The 15,146-nt window shown below is 44.3% G+C and overlaps 1 protein-coding gene across 16 annotated transcripts in view; it reads right to left on the bottom strand.

The window, feature by feature from the left end:
• Positions 1-15,146, bottom strand: part of Ank3 (ankyrin 3) — a 620,582-nt gene that overhangs the window by 131,194 nt on the left and 474,242 nt on the right. For all 16 annotated transcript variants that reach the window (XM_029482220.1, XM_029482226.1, XM_029482228.1 and 13 more), the window contains 6 exons: positions 13,559-13,657; positions 11,027-11,224; positions 8,779-8,877; positions 8,383-8,481; positions 1,266-1,463; positions 243-341 (listed from right to left, as the gene is read on the bottom strand). In XM_029482220.1, coding sequence (XP_029338080.1) covers positions 243-341; positions 1,266-1,463; positions 8,383-8,481; positions 8,779-8,877; positions 11,027-11,224; positions 13,559-13,657 — 792 coding nt within the window. The remainder of the gene's footprint in view (positions 1-242; positions 342-1,265; positions 1,464-8,382; positions 8,482-8,778; positions 8,878-11,026; positions 11,225-13,558; positions 13,658-15,146) is intronic.

The following is a 15,146-nucleotide window of genomic DNA, read 5'->3' as shown; positions in this document are numbered from 1 at the left end:
TCCCCAAAGCAGATATGTGTCGTGATGGCTGCTGATGATACAGGACACTGACATGCAGCTAAAGAAGAATTTGGGCCAATCAGGAGAGAGCATCTGACCAGAGACTCAAAGAACTGTGCTGAGCATGGCTGACAGGATCGGGACAGCTTTCTGCCTATGGCTGCAGCCTTCCTACTGAGGTGGGGGCCACTCCAGGGCACTTGGTTGGGCTCCTCCCTTGTTGGATGAGAAAGGAGACATACCTTCGTCTGAGCATCCACATGGGCCCCCTGGTTGACAAGGACCTCGGCCACATTCACTCGGTCTTCTTGAGCAGCCAGGTGGAGTGGGGTGAGCCCGCTCTGCAAGAGATCCCAAGGGCATGGCCGTCAGTCATAGCTAGGGTGAGTGCATGCATGTGGCTTTGTTTGAGATCTGGCTTGTGAGTTCTAGGGAAGTAGCTTTGACTCTTAAAGGAAAAGCCCACAGAGTAAGGGCATGTACCACTCTGTAGGAGCCCCACATCAGCCCTGCTGACCACAGGCTTCATAAAAATACTTCAGGTGTACCCCAGAGTGGTGGGGATGTTCACCACAGACTCATATTGCTCCAGACTATGACGTTTGATCCATCTGGACCCGCTTTCCATCTTATTCACTTCTTTGTAGTCATATTTTTAAAGCCAAGAGAACCAATCATACTGTGTGCCCCAAAAAATATATGTGGGTGATCACTATACATCAGAGACTCTAAATTCAAAACCATGCTGGAGTTTTAATATGTTATCAGTGGGGTTAACTTCAGCAAAAAGTTATTGACAATTATTAAAATATTGTATATTTTATTAATATTAATTAATATGAATTTAACATTAATACATAATATTAAACAAATTTTATTAATCATTTATTAATGAATAAATGAAAAAATATCAAATTAACAAAATAAATTAATTTAGTTAATTAATTCAATTTAATCAATTTAATATTAATGCATAATATTACAATACTATAGGTATTATAATAATATAGTGCTATATCATGGTAATGTTCTTGCTACATTGTTAATGTTGTTAATGAACTCATGTGAGTCCGTTCTCTTCATCTACCTGTGGGTTTGAGGGAATGGAACTTGGGTCATTAGACTTGTCAACAAATTCCTTAACATGCTAAGATGTTTTAGCAGTCCCGCATATATATTTCTATGTGAACTGAAAATTTTGATCAATTTTCAGACGTTTCTGAGGATATAATTGCTGTGGTTTGCTCTGTAGAGAAGGGAGTCACCTTATTGCTCAGGTTGACATTCGCGTTTCTACTCAGGAGCAGCGACACCATGTCCACGTGCCCTTCCTGTGCCGCAAGATGGACGGACGCAATCCCTTGCCGGGTAACCGCATTTGCATCAGCACCGTACTCCAGCAGGGACGTGGCTATGTCCATCTGGTTCTTCTTGGCCGCGATGTGCAGTGGTGTATAGCCATTCTGTCAAAACCAATCACTCAGTCATGTCTAGTACCAAGAAAAGATGCATGCAGTGCGTCTCCCTTTCTCGTGGCTCTCTTTCACCATATGGGAAAACATGATGAAGGAAAGAAACTGCTAAACCAAATAGTCTCATTAGTGCAGTTCTGGGTCGGGAAAAGTGCAATTTAAAGTAACAGAGTTGGCATGCTGCTGGTTTCTGGAAAGGACATCTATAAAAGTAGGTGCTCAATAAATATTACCGCATTTAACTGGGGCTTCAGGAGTAAGCCGCATCCCCCCCCCCACCAGTGGTGTTGGGAATTGGGACCTGTAAGTGATGGTGAGGATGCAGGAGGGTTTGTCCCCCAAGAGGCTCTTACAGCTGAGATGGAGGAAGGGGGCTGTGAGGGGAGGGGGCTGTGGAGAGAAGGAGCTTTTGAGAAGATGAGTTTAGCTCCCTGCCACTCTTTGTCCTTCCACTGTCTGCCATGGGATGGCACACAAGACCCTTGCAGGATGTGAACTCCTGGCCTTCCCAGCCTCCAGAACAGTGAGACGTCTCCTGTTCCTTATCAATATGGTGTCAGATCAGCCCACAAAGAATGAAGACACCATGTACTGCCTGCAAGCTGCAATCTTTAATCTTCATGGAAATTGTTTTTTTTTTTTTTCCTTATTGATTCCTGATGGTCTGTCTGACCCTCTGTACTCTATAGTCAGACCTATCGCCCTGCAGATATTGAGAGAGAATATTGTTTCGGGTTTCCCTGGCTTGCCTCACTCACTCCATCAAGAACCCTTTCCCATAGCCTGCCTACGAAGATAGCACAAGGCAGTCAAAAGTTCAACTCAAGGGTCATGCCCTCAGGGAACTCGGCTGCCTCTTTTTGCCTCTCGATTTCCAACACCCAGCCACCACTTTGTCTTTGACCCCTTTGACTCCAGTACTGGACATTTTGTGACATTCTCTCCTATAGTTGTCTCTTCTTGCCACAGTTTGAAGCTATCTAGGGCACAGGCTATCTCCTCATAGCGTGTTTCAAAGGGACAGGCACGCATCGGTTAAAGGAAGAAAGTAGACTCTGCAGTCAGAATTAGATGCTCCAATCCTCTCGGAATATTCAGCCACCCTTCCCTCAGACGGTCCTGCTATTCTGCTATTGACAGAGACTCCTGATCATGAGTTGGGCCTCGGGAGACTTGATTGTCTTACCTGAGAATGTGCTTCTGGGACTTTACCCTCTACAAGAAAGTCAAGATTGCACTGTGATACGGACACGAACTTGACCAAGGCGAGTGGAAGTGAAGAGTGGAGATGTCACCTCTAGACTCCTCCGACTCGCTAAGTCAGGGCAGGGGGAGGTTTTATATTCCTATTTTTAGTCTTGACCTATTGCCATGTACAAACACCAGCTTACCCTGAGGACCAAATGCTCCGACACACCCTTCAGGGACCTAGGCCTCTGTAGTTCAGAGGAGCACTGGACTTGGCCCAAGGCTACAGTGTAAGACATGAGGGCAAGAGACAGCTCACTACTGACCAATCCCTCCATAAAAGAGAAAATTCACAAAGCAGCATAAAAAGAGGAAGCAGGATTAGTCAACATGCCTAACTCTAAGAGTGTGGGTGGTAAAGATGAGAGAAGTCCTTATCAGGAATCGTCTTTGCTTTTCCATTTATAAAGGACAATTCAGCTGAGCCCGGGTGTGGCGTTGCATGTGTGTAAGTCCAGCATTTGGAAAGACAAGGCCTGCCTGGGCTATATGGTGAGACCTGTCTCAAAAACAAACGGCATCAATGAAAGAGAGAGAAGAAGAAGAAGAAGAAAAAAAAAAGAACATGTGTTAGTCACTTCCCGTCCCCAACCAGGAAAGGGTGTGCTATCCTCTCAGACGTGATGATCTTGCTGTCTTCTAACGTATCCCACAAATTCTAGGCCCTAAGGAACAATTTAAAAACCTCTAGCATCTCTACAATGTGTGTCACGCCAGACAAGACACATTATTCTTTATGGTTCTCAACTATCCTAAGGCTAAGACCCTGTGATACTGTTAGTCATGTTGTGACCCCCCCCCCACTAACATAAAATTATTTTCACTGCTACTTTGTGGCTGTAATTTTGCTACTGTTAGGAATCATAATATAAATATCTCATGTGCAGGATATCTGATGTGCGACCACCAGGGGTCGCTGTCCACAGACTGAGAATCACAGTTTCAAAGGCTTATCCTGGCTCCTTCGGAGGTACAAATTACAGTCTAAGGTAAGAGAACCAAGATTATTTCAGAGACTCCGAGGAAATCCTTTCAATAAGAGGCAAAGAATTTATCTGGAGCTTCCTAAACTCTGTTTTCAGGAAAGCAAAATGGTGCTTGGTTCCTATCTATCCTCAAGGAAGATGTACTAATTTGATAAACCAACCAGGGAGAGCCAATTATAGAATAATCCTTTAAAAATGTTTTTATCCTCTCAAAAAAAGATTTTAATTATGTGTATGTGTGAGCACAGGTGCCCACAAAGACCAGAAGCTGTTCTTGGATCTGTTGGATCTCGAGTTATGAGGGCTTTGAGCTTCCTGGTGTGGTTGCTGGGACCCAAACTCTGGCCTCTGTAAGAGCAGTGTGCTTTGAACCACTGAGGCATCTCTGCAGCCCGATCAAAGCATAATCTTACATCTTTACTGCCTCACACTCTAAAACAAAGTATTTGTTTTTATTTCATGTGTATCAGTGTCTCCCTGCATGTATGTGTACCATGTATGTGCCTTGTGTGCCCAGAGGGCAGAAAAGGGCATTGATCCCTGAAACTGGAGTTATGGATGGTTGTTAGCTATTATGTGGGTCCTGGGAATTGAGCCCAGGTCCTCTGCAAGGGTACAAGATACTCCTGACTGCTACACCATCTCTCAAGTCTCACTTCCTGAGATTCTTGCTGAAGACGCTATCTGTCATGTGAACCTATGGGGGTCACACTAAAAACAATTATCAAAAGCAATAGATGGTATTTAAATCCCTACTGATAGTCCCCACCATGCCTACACACACACACACACACACACACACACACACACACACACACACACACACAGAGATACGCAAAGTAAGAAGTATGACCAGTTACTACAGGCTCAAGTGTTGCTTTCTAATTAGCCTCTCAATTCTGCCAGCAACCAAGCCAGGCTTCTTTCTAGCATAGCTTCCTGTCTCTGGAGGCAGATTAGGTAAAAAATAGATCTTAGCATCCCATTATCCCTTAACATATGTACTTTTTAGCATCCCAGTCACCTAAAGTCACGCATCATGTTTCTAGGAAGTGTATAAGGTACCAGCGACTTTGAAAAGGGGGTGAAGAAGAAGGGCGTACATAGAGGGAGCAGCTGGTGTGTTAATGGCACCCTCTGAAGCTCTGTCTACTGGCATTCGGAATCTGAACTTGCACTTGCGGGGGTGAAAGCGGTAGATGATGTATGCATTCCTTTTATTGAAAGAAAACTGTGCCCAACTGAAAACTACATTTCCCAGCATCTCTTGCGTCAAAAGTAGCCAATGAGAAATCAAGATCAGAGGTGGGTGGGGCTTCTGGGGGAAGCTCTGCAGTCCTGTGACCTTCCTGTTACTTTAAAAGAGGCAGAAGTGAGCTTTGTGTTTGCTCCCTTAGTGCTGGAAAGAATTCAGCTGTTGAAAGCACTGTGTGGAGGATTGTTCCCCTAGCAGATAAGCCAGTCTGTCACTGAGATAACTGGTCTGCGATAACAAGTCTCTGGCTTGCAGTGCTGCAGGGATGTCGGGACATAAACACTGGCCCAAGCAATGTGCCATGATACCGAGGATCAATGTCCCAAGAGAAAAGTTGATGCTTAATTGACTGTGGCCTCAGGTCAATGGAACATAATAGAGTCATTATTTACTGGTCCTGTTCTTTGACTACTGAGCAGTGAGTTTGTAAATTTGGAAACATTCATTCTAAACTTTATTTGATAGATGCAAAGCTGGATATTGACTACTTATTTTATTATTTTATTTTATTGAAATAGGGTCTTGGGTCCCTTATGCTCCATCAGGGGGATGGAGGATAAGGAAGAGTCCTGGGTAAGTGGCTAGCCAAAGTTTCTTCTATACATGTATAGAAACTTCACAGTTGTTGAAAACACAGGCCTGTACTTTTAGGACAGAGTCCATAAAGCTTCCTGCTGTCCCTAAAAGGTAATAAAAAGGCAGGGCTTTCCTTTGTTCTTAGGACTGGAGAGTTACTGGGGAAACTGACCTGAAGAAGCCCCTCTGGCCTCCCCTCACCATCCTTCTCATGCCCCCTCCCCCAGCTTTGTCCTTCCCTCTAAGGCCCCATCGGGTTTATCTCTCCATTTATGGTCCTGCCCGTATCTAATGCTCTCCTTCCCACGTTGGGGACCAATCGCTCTTGTTCTCTAACCTCATTGGAGGGAATTATGGATTCCTGCTCAGCTTCCTCTCGTCTGTTTATCATGGATGACAACACCAATACTAGTTATTCTGGTTAATCTGTATAATGTATGTATAATAAAATTGCAATAAAAAGCCATCCCTTCCAGTCAGGCATGGTGGAGCATGCCTTAAGTCCCGGTACTCTACAGAGTGAGTTCCAGGCCAACTAGAGTGAGATACGGTGAGACCCTGACTCCAAACAAGGGCAAGGAGGAGAAGGAGAAGGAGGAGGAGCAGCAGCGGCAGCAACAATAACAACAACAACAAAACAAAAACAAAACAAAACAAACAAACAAAAAACCAAAGTCCTTTTCTTTTCAAGACTGAACCATCCCCCAAGCACATATACAGCCTACATTTTACTTATGCACACATTGATGGATACTGGACTGCCTCACTCTTTGGGCTGTTGACTAATGGTTCTATGACTTAATTTTTTTTCCTTCTTATAAAGTTGTTGTTTGTTTTTGACTAAGAATCGAGTTGTGCGAGGATTCCGAGTGGTTCTGATAAAACTCTAAGAGAAGGAGAGAAGAGTCTTGTGACCTCAGTTGCTTCAGAATCTTCTTGGAATCGGCTTTTGTGCCCCTCCCAGGTGGTGTAGATCAGAGTTAGGTCAGATTATCCATTAAAAGTGGTTATTGTTATTTTTTTATAAGTTGCTATGGAAAAATGGGACTTTGCCATATGATGCTTATCCACCACGGGCAACTTATCCTTGTGATTGGAGACTTGACTCACGTGACTCTTAACCCTCAGAATGTAAATTGTCTGATGCTCTGAATAAAACTGGCTATTAGAGACTTTAGTCTGACTTATTTTTAAGCTCCACTCTCTAAGGTTCACACTGCCAATTCTATCAAGAAAAAGTTGGGTTTTTGTTTGTTCTGTTTTTATTTATTTATTTATTTACTTATTTATTTATTTATTTATTTTTGCAAAGGTAGAGCTAAGAAAGCTTTCTTTATGGCTGAGCCAACACCAAGGTTGATACTCTGGGGAAAAGTATTTAGAATTTCACTTTTTGACCAGATTTCACTGTGTAGAGCAAATGACTTAAAAACTTGGTTAGGAGATTCTGAGGATAAGCCTGAAGCTGTGGAAGGGGAGAGGGAATATCAGGTAAAGACATGGGGTGCCAAACCTATGGTTCTGGAATCTTCGTGATGGGAGGAGAGAACCAACTGCTGCAAAATTTCTTCTGACCCCAACATGTACACAACAACAACAACAACAACAACAACAACAACAAATCCCACTACAGCAACGGCAGCATCTTCTCTCACGGAGGAAGTTTCCAGAACACTCTCTCTTACAGTACTGCTACTTAGAACAGGCCAGGCTCATTGGCCTGCGATGAACTTGACACAACCCTAAAGAACACTCAAGGCACAGTTCAACAGCATTAGGGACACCAAAGAGACCTTGAACCAATAAAACACATTAAAAGAATCAGATAAAACGTTTAGATTCTGGTTTGTACTGGTTCGGTGTTGCGTCACAGCTACCCGCTCAGCAAGCAGGTGTCTTTAAGGAGGCTGCATTATGACATGCCAGGTCAGAATAGTGGGGCGACACGAGGGCTGCATGCACTATACTTTGTGTTTATTTCTCAGAAATCTAAGACGTCCACTGGCCAAACGTTCCCCAGTAACAAGAATAACATAACAGTCCCCTTAAACTGTAATAGAAACTCACACAGGAAACTCTTTAGGAGTTCTGTGGAACACAAAGCTCGTGCAGGCAGTGTTTTTCTGAGGGAAATACAATCAGTGTGTGCTTGTATAAATGTTGATAAATCCGGGCTTTTCTGCATGTGTGCGCATGTGTGTATATGTTGTATACACATACACATGTGTACGCATGCGCATGAGTGTGTATGAATGTGCATAGCGTGTGTGTACGCATGTGCATATGAGTGTGTTGTTGATGTTGGATGTCTTCCTCAAATGCTTCGCCACTTTTGTCTTTTGAGACAGGGTCTCTCACTGAATCTGCAGCTTGATGATGAGACTAGCCAGGCTCCCAGCATTCCCCACCAATCCTTCTGTCTCTGTAGCTCCAGAACTGCGGGTGTGTGCCTTTATACCTGATTTTTGGCATGGGCACTGGGGATCTGGACTCGCACTTTACCAAACTCACGTATCTCCTGGGTCTCACAAGTTAGAGCTTTTTATCCCCTTAGGCTCTGTGGATGTTTTCAATCTGGCTGAGGAGTGTTCGAGCTCTCTTTTCCCCCAGGATGTCTCGGCGATCCAAGGCAGTCAACTGACAAATACGTATTTATTGAGCACCTACTACGGTGGGTGGGGGGTGACAAAACACTGGAAAGCATATAGCTTTTGACCATTCTGCCTGTAACTTTTATAAGCCAGGTCTGAACAATGAGAACACTACATAATTAGCAAGAAGGGATGCTGGTATAGAGACAGAGGCATGATACACATTCAGTTCTTATGCTGTGAGTTACAAATACCTTCGCGGCTGCGTGGGGTGAGGCTCCCTGGTCCAAGAGCAGAAGGGCCACTTTCTGATTATCGTAATGCGCTGCTACATGCAGTGGAGTTAGCCCGCTCTGAAAACACGTGCAGAGACAACAACCAGGGTCAAAAGTGTCTTAGTAGGAGATTCTTAGAGTTAGGAAATGGGATCAGACTGGGTACAACAGACAGCATTATTCACGTTCAGGTTCCATTGTATGTGAGCCAGCATTCACCTGATGCCACCCTAGTGAGACTTCAGTATGGCTTAGGTACCATCAGAGTGGCTGAGTGAGTGTGTGTGTGTTGGGGAAGGGGGGAAGAGTGATATTAGCAAGTGTTGGTTTGTTATTGTGGAAGTGGCCTGCTAGAGGTGGCTGATGATGTCATACCTTCCCTGCGGCATCAGGAGACGCACTCTTCTGCAGCAGGAGACTTGCGACTTCAAGCTTTCCGTATTTGGCTGCCACGTGCAGAGGGGTGAATCCCTTCTGAAGAGGGAAATGTAAAAGCATCATGAATGGGAGTTACCCAGGGCAGGGCTTCTTGGGGCGGATGGCTTATTCTACTGATGAAGATGAGTTACGTGTATGTGTAAGTAAGGTCTAAGGTAACACATAACAACTGAAGACTTTTCTAGTCCTAAGGGATCTGCAGACTCTACCTACCAGCAGCCTGCAGCCTGCAGCCTGCGAGGCCATAGGTGTCTCACGGTAGCTGGGACTGTGGCCTAACACAGTTGTAGACCATAGGGTTGTGTAACAGTGTAAATATGTCTAATGTGTAGCCTGCGAGCCCATAGGTGTCTCACAATAGCTGGGACGGTGGCCTAACACAGTTGTAGACCACAGGGTTGTGTAACAATGTCAAAAGGTTAGGCATCCCTGGAGAGAAAGAGAATATTTTCCCACACCAGTCACTTATTTGTATACTAATCAGATATCTCCTCAAAACAACACAAATTAGCTGGATCTGAAAATTATTCCATGGCCATTTGGGGGTGTCAGACTGTGAGAAAAATGGCTTCTATGAGGCTCATTGCAGGCCTGTGGTGGTGTGCTTTGGAAACCCCTCTGTAAGCTCACATCAGCAGAGGCCATGTGCCTTTCTTCCCCTTTCCTCTCCTTCACCACAAATGCACACAATATCTTGAGTTACACGCTTGCCTCCAGGAATAGTCTGAGGTCCTTTCATCTTTGCTCCCTGAGGTGAACTGAGGAATGACACATGCAAGACTTGGATGCTTAGAGTTCCTGGCTGTTCTCCCATAATTCCAGAGCCTGCAAGGATCTGGGTATCAACAAGTCAGTCAACACACAACATTAGGGAGGGTCCCAAGCTTTTATCAGAGACTGGAGCAGGACCAACACATAGTACCTCAAAAGAGTACTGCCAACTAGAGCCAGTAGGCAGCTAAGATGGAGAGGGCTTAGGGGTACCCTGCGATCCCCATCACCCATGATTCTATCTCACATTCTAAATGATATCCAGAAACTTGTAACTTGATTTTCCTAAACAGCCCAAGGAACCATGAGAGATGAAGTTCGGGGTAGTCACTTTATTCAGGTGTTTTTTTGTTTTTTTCTGTAAGTATGTGTGGTGGTTTGAATATGCTTGGCCCAGGGAGTGGCACTATTGGGAGGTGTGGCTTTGTTGGAGTAGGTGTGGTCTTGTTGGAGGAAGTGTGTCACTGTGGGAGTGGGCTTTGAGACCCACTTCCTTGCTGGCTAGAAGCCAGTCATCTCATGGCTGCCTACTGATCAAGATGGAGAATTTTCAGCTCCTCCAGCACTGTGTCTGCCTAGATGCTGCCATGCTTCCCACCTTGATGCTATTGAACTGAACCTCTGAACCTGTAAGCCAGCCCCAATTAAATGTTGTCCTTTGTTAGAGTTGTGCTAGTCACGGTATCTCTTAGTCCTTCTTATTCATAGCCAGAAAAGAGATTACAGTACCTAATATTCTCTTCTCAGGACATGCCATAGGCCAATCTGTCTTGCTATTATACTTGTTATGTTTATGGAGTTCTCGTAAAATTCGATAAAACAGACAAACAAACAAACCAATTATGCATTCTGCCTACACATTACAGCCATGAGAGGATATTATATGAAGACATCAGAGATGAATTAATCAAACCATAGGTCAACCAACTATCACAAAGGAGATCAGCAGGTTTACTTGAAACTGCTACTTAAGCCTCTCAAGTAATTAAAAGAAATTCTCAGGCTGGAGAGATGGCGCAGAGGTTAAGACTGCTTGCTCTTCCAGAGATCCTCAGTTCAATTCCCAGCAGCCACATGGTGGCTCACAGCCATCTGTAATGGGATATGATGCCTTCTTCTGGTGTGTCTGAAGACAGCTACAGTGTGTTCACATATATAAAATAAATAAATCTTGAAAAAAAACTCTAATTCTCGATGTCATCAAGATATCCTCAGATGACATATTGAGAAACTTAAGACCAAAAGAAAATTCCTCAGGTACAAATAGCTACTTCCCTGCCAATTAAGACTTTGCTGGCTAGGGACATGACTATCTTGGGGGCCTCCTATAGATCTAGAAACACAGCCTCTTAGCCCATCATCACTGTGTGGGAGACTCTGAGCACGGTGTGCTTTGGGAACTGCGTCTTTATACCTTTGTTGTTATGGATAAAGATGCTCCATGATCCAGAAGGAACGCAGCTACATCCTCATGTCCCTCTCTGGCTGCAAGGTGAAGGGGGGTGTACCCAGAAGTTGTTGCTGCATTGGGGGATGCTCCTTGCTGTAACAGTTGTTGAACTATGTCGGCTTTCCCGAGTCGGGCTGAGATGTGGAGTGGAGTCTGGTCATCCTAGATGCGAGGTAGAAACACAAGGCTTGTGAGCTTGCAAGGGGACGGTGCCTTATGAGAAGTGCAGGGGATGTTAGTGGCCCCAAGTCACAGATGTGTGCAACTCTTATTCAATTTGTGTGAGAGTGTGTAAGTGTGTTCTACCTGAATCTTATTTCTTCACCAGCTGCCACACAGAGCATCAGTTGCGATCTATAGACTTTTTTTTTTTTTGCTTGCAGGCAGGGACAGAGGAGGTGAGAAATAATCTCAGTAAAATTCATGCCTAGGAGTTATATTTATGTCTACAAGCCATCCTGACATGACTTTATTGCTCTATGAGTGCCATGTTTTCCCACAGTCAAAAGCTAGAGAGGACAGAATAGACCCATGCAGGGGTCATGGCTTCTGAATTTGTCAAGCTGTGCATCCTGGCAGCCAGGGCTGCAATGGCCTACAATAAAGGGATAACTTATTACAGTTTCACCCAAAGGCATGAAGCTCACCATGAATCCTGCCCATGAGGGAGCTTGAGACAACTGGGAGGGCCACCCTTTCCTAATCTGACCAGATAGGTGCCCCCAAAATGCCCCATGTCATTCCACCAAGTGAAATACCCACAAAGGGCTAGAGAGATGGCTCAGTGGCTAAGAGCACTGATTGCTCTTCCAGAGGTCCCTGAGTTCAATTCCCAGCAACCACATGGTGGCTCACAACCATCTGTAATGGGCATCTGATGCTGCCTTCTGGTGTGTCTGAAGACAGCGACAGTATACCCACATACATAAAATAAATAAATCTTAAAGAAAAAAGAAATACCCACAAAAATGTTTCAGTGTCTTTAAACACCCCTGATAGGAGAGGCAGAGAGGAGGGTAGACCAGAATATGGATATTTCTTTGCACAAAGGTTGAGATCAAGGCCAGATTGGCTACACCACCAGTAGGATGCATCTGGGGAGTGTTGGGGATGGGCTGTGAGGTGTCCCTTCCAGGCTCACGTGTCTGAGCACTTGCTCCGTAGCTGGTGGCACTGTCTGGGAAGGTTGTGGAACCCTTAGGAGCTACAGCCTCACTCACTGGGGGGAGTGGGCAGAGCGTTGGTTTTTAAAATTACTGTTTGAGTTACTGACTTCACAAATACTCATTAACTGAATTTTGGCTCAATTGGGACAGGATTACTAATGTTTTCTGAAATGGCCTTCAACATTGTATATATGTAAAATAGCAGTCTCGATATTGACAATTGTGAAATCAAAGTATAGATGAACTCTGAAAAACTGAAGATGTTCTACATCTTAGACTATCAACTATTCAGCCAAGATTTCATCCTATATGAAAAATTAAATGGACACATCCCTCATTAGCATGTAGATTTGCTTTCACTCTCAATGAATGCCAAAGTTCTATGTATGTCACAGAGTTGACTTAAAGTATATTTATTTATGATCTATTATTAGTAAATGCAGAATTTGCATTGTGTCCTGCCTTATAACCTACATATCTTGGATGACGAATGGCAACATTTAAAAAGTTCTGTTCTAGAAAAGAAAATGCTAGATGTTGCTTAGCTGTCCAAGAGTCAACTTGAGGCAGCCAGCTGAGGAGATCTCAGCCAGTGGGTCTCACCCATCTTACCTCCCTCAGGAAACTCAAAGTATAAATGCCATCTTCCGTATGGACTAGATACTCTGTTTATAATCAACACTCATGAATGTGAGGGCTCTTATTAACAGTAATAAGCTAACCTCTCTGGTAATTCCATTTTACTAAGTTAGAGGCATAGCTGAGATCGTCTAGACCACAGTCTGCGAGCTACACTTTGGGATCCCCATACAGCTACCACTGAAGGAAAATCACTAACTTAAGAAATTACTCAGCCAGGGGTGGCAGCTCAGCGTTCCAAATGTTTGGACTTCTGTTATGAGACAGTCTGTCTGATCTGGGGCATTCTGGCTTCGTATTTTATAGAAGGGAGAGAAAACTATATCCTTTTTCCTTTTGAGGCTGTGCCAGGTGACAGACATATAAGTCAACCCCAAATATGGACTCATGTTTATAAACTGTGATTGTTCTAGAAATTTCCTCCCTGGACCTGCCTGAATCTGGTTTCTAACCTGTTTGGGCTTCACAACGTGCTCAGGGCAGTTCCTCATTGTATGTAACTGTGCTACAACATCTGAGTGGCTATGAAGCAGAGTATTTTTATATGATTCTTGGGTAGAGACCTTCATCCCTGGAAGGTCTGATTAATAAAGCCCTGCTATTGAGAGGCAGTGGGCATTCACCTCAAGGTTTGCAGAACCCCAGACTTCTGCCTCAGTTGCAGTTTTAAGACCCCACGTCATGCCCTTACCTTAGCTTTTGCTTCTACCTGAGCTCCATCTTGGACCAGATACCGCACCACTTCTGCTTGCCCGGACCGAGCCGCCATATGCAATGCTGTCTCTCCTCTCTGGGGAACGTAAGGGGAAGCCAATTAGCAGCAACTCTCAAGACAATTGGCATGATTCGTTGGCATGAAGTTATAGTGACTATTTTTGTTTTTTGTTTGTTTTTTTTGTTTTAGCAAACAAAAATAGTGCCCTGAGTACCTCCTTGCTGGAAATATAGGAAAATAACCACATGTAAATGTTCCCAGGAACCTGACCCAGGGTGGCAAGGACATGGTGTAACCTCGAGGATCCCAGCCACTGATGCTATGAGAAGCACAGCTCAGGAATCTACGGCAAGGCGTCCTTAGGGTTGAGACGGTATCAACACTCCCAGTGTGAGAAGCAATGAACGGGCGAAGGCTGGCAGGTGAGCCAGTGCAAGGGGAGAGCCCTACACCTGCTTGACCTGCGCTTGCAGCTTGCTGCTGTAACCTATGGCGGATGCAAGCCTCCGCATGGCGGCACTTGGTCGTATTTTCAGAGCATAGGCAGTCTAGACTAGTGTCAGCTTCCCAGTTCTGACTATGAAATTGGGATTAAACATGAACCCTGCCAAGAGGCACCAAAACCACACTGATATCCAACATGGCTCACCTGAAGTAACCTCAATAGGTCAGGTCCCATTTCTTGGTACCATCATGAGGAGCAATTCCCCCCTTTACCCTTTCGCCCAATAGTCTCTAACTCAGATCATTCATTCATTCACTCACACGAATGCCAACACAATAGAATATACAATGAAATATATACATAATAAAAACCAAATACCTTTGCTCCCACAAGCAAAATCCATGCGGAAGTGACTTTTATAAAGTAAGCTTTGCCCAACAAGCCATCCATCTGAATGGATGGAGAGGACAGTGGTCTTGCATGCCCCGTGCTCCCTGGAAACAACCTGAGGTTGCTGTTTGCTTTATTACACACTGTTTTTTTAATGAAGGAAAATAGCATCTGGTTTTAACCCTACACAAGTGCATGTGCAAGACCACATGGCACACCGCCTCAGTGACTAATACTGCCTGTCTTCGCTTCTTTATTGCTCGTGAGTTAAACCGGCAGTCTTATGCTTGTGGTCCATTGGGCTGAAAAGATGATGCCAAATTTGAAAGGCTGTAAAACAGTGTTGCATGGCACAGGATGCTCAGGATGAGCAGCTGCTGCTCAGGTAATTCTGCTAAACCATCTCATACATAGATTTGATGAGGACACTCAGCTTGGGGGAAACGCTGTCTGGTGATCTCCTCACTTAGATGTCCATGATTTTGCTACAACATGGCAGACCACTCTTAAAGAGGATGCCTCTGAAGTTTTGTGAAAGAACTTCTTCACATTTGATGGCACTGTGTGAGTCACACCCTTGACATGCAGTGCTTTTGATGGATCCTGTTAGAGAACGCCACAGCAACGCATTCCCTTTCTGGTATCCAATAGAATAGTGACATTCTTGCAATGTTAATAGACATGTTCCTTTTTTTTTTTTTTTTTTTTTTTTGGTAAGTAAATATGTAC

Source organism: Mus caroli, chromosome 10, assembly GCF_900094665.2.
Source record: "Mus caroli chromosome 10, CAROLI_EIJ_v1.1, whole genome shotgun sequence".
NCBI lineage: Eukaryota > Metazoa > Chordata > Mammalia > Rodentia > Muridae > Mus > Mus caroli.
Note: the sequence above shows the minus strand (reverse complement) of the source record. Positions and strands in the feature narration are given on the sequence as shown.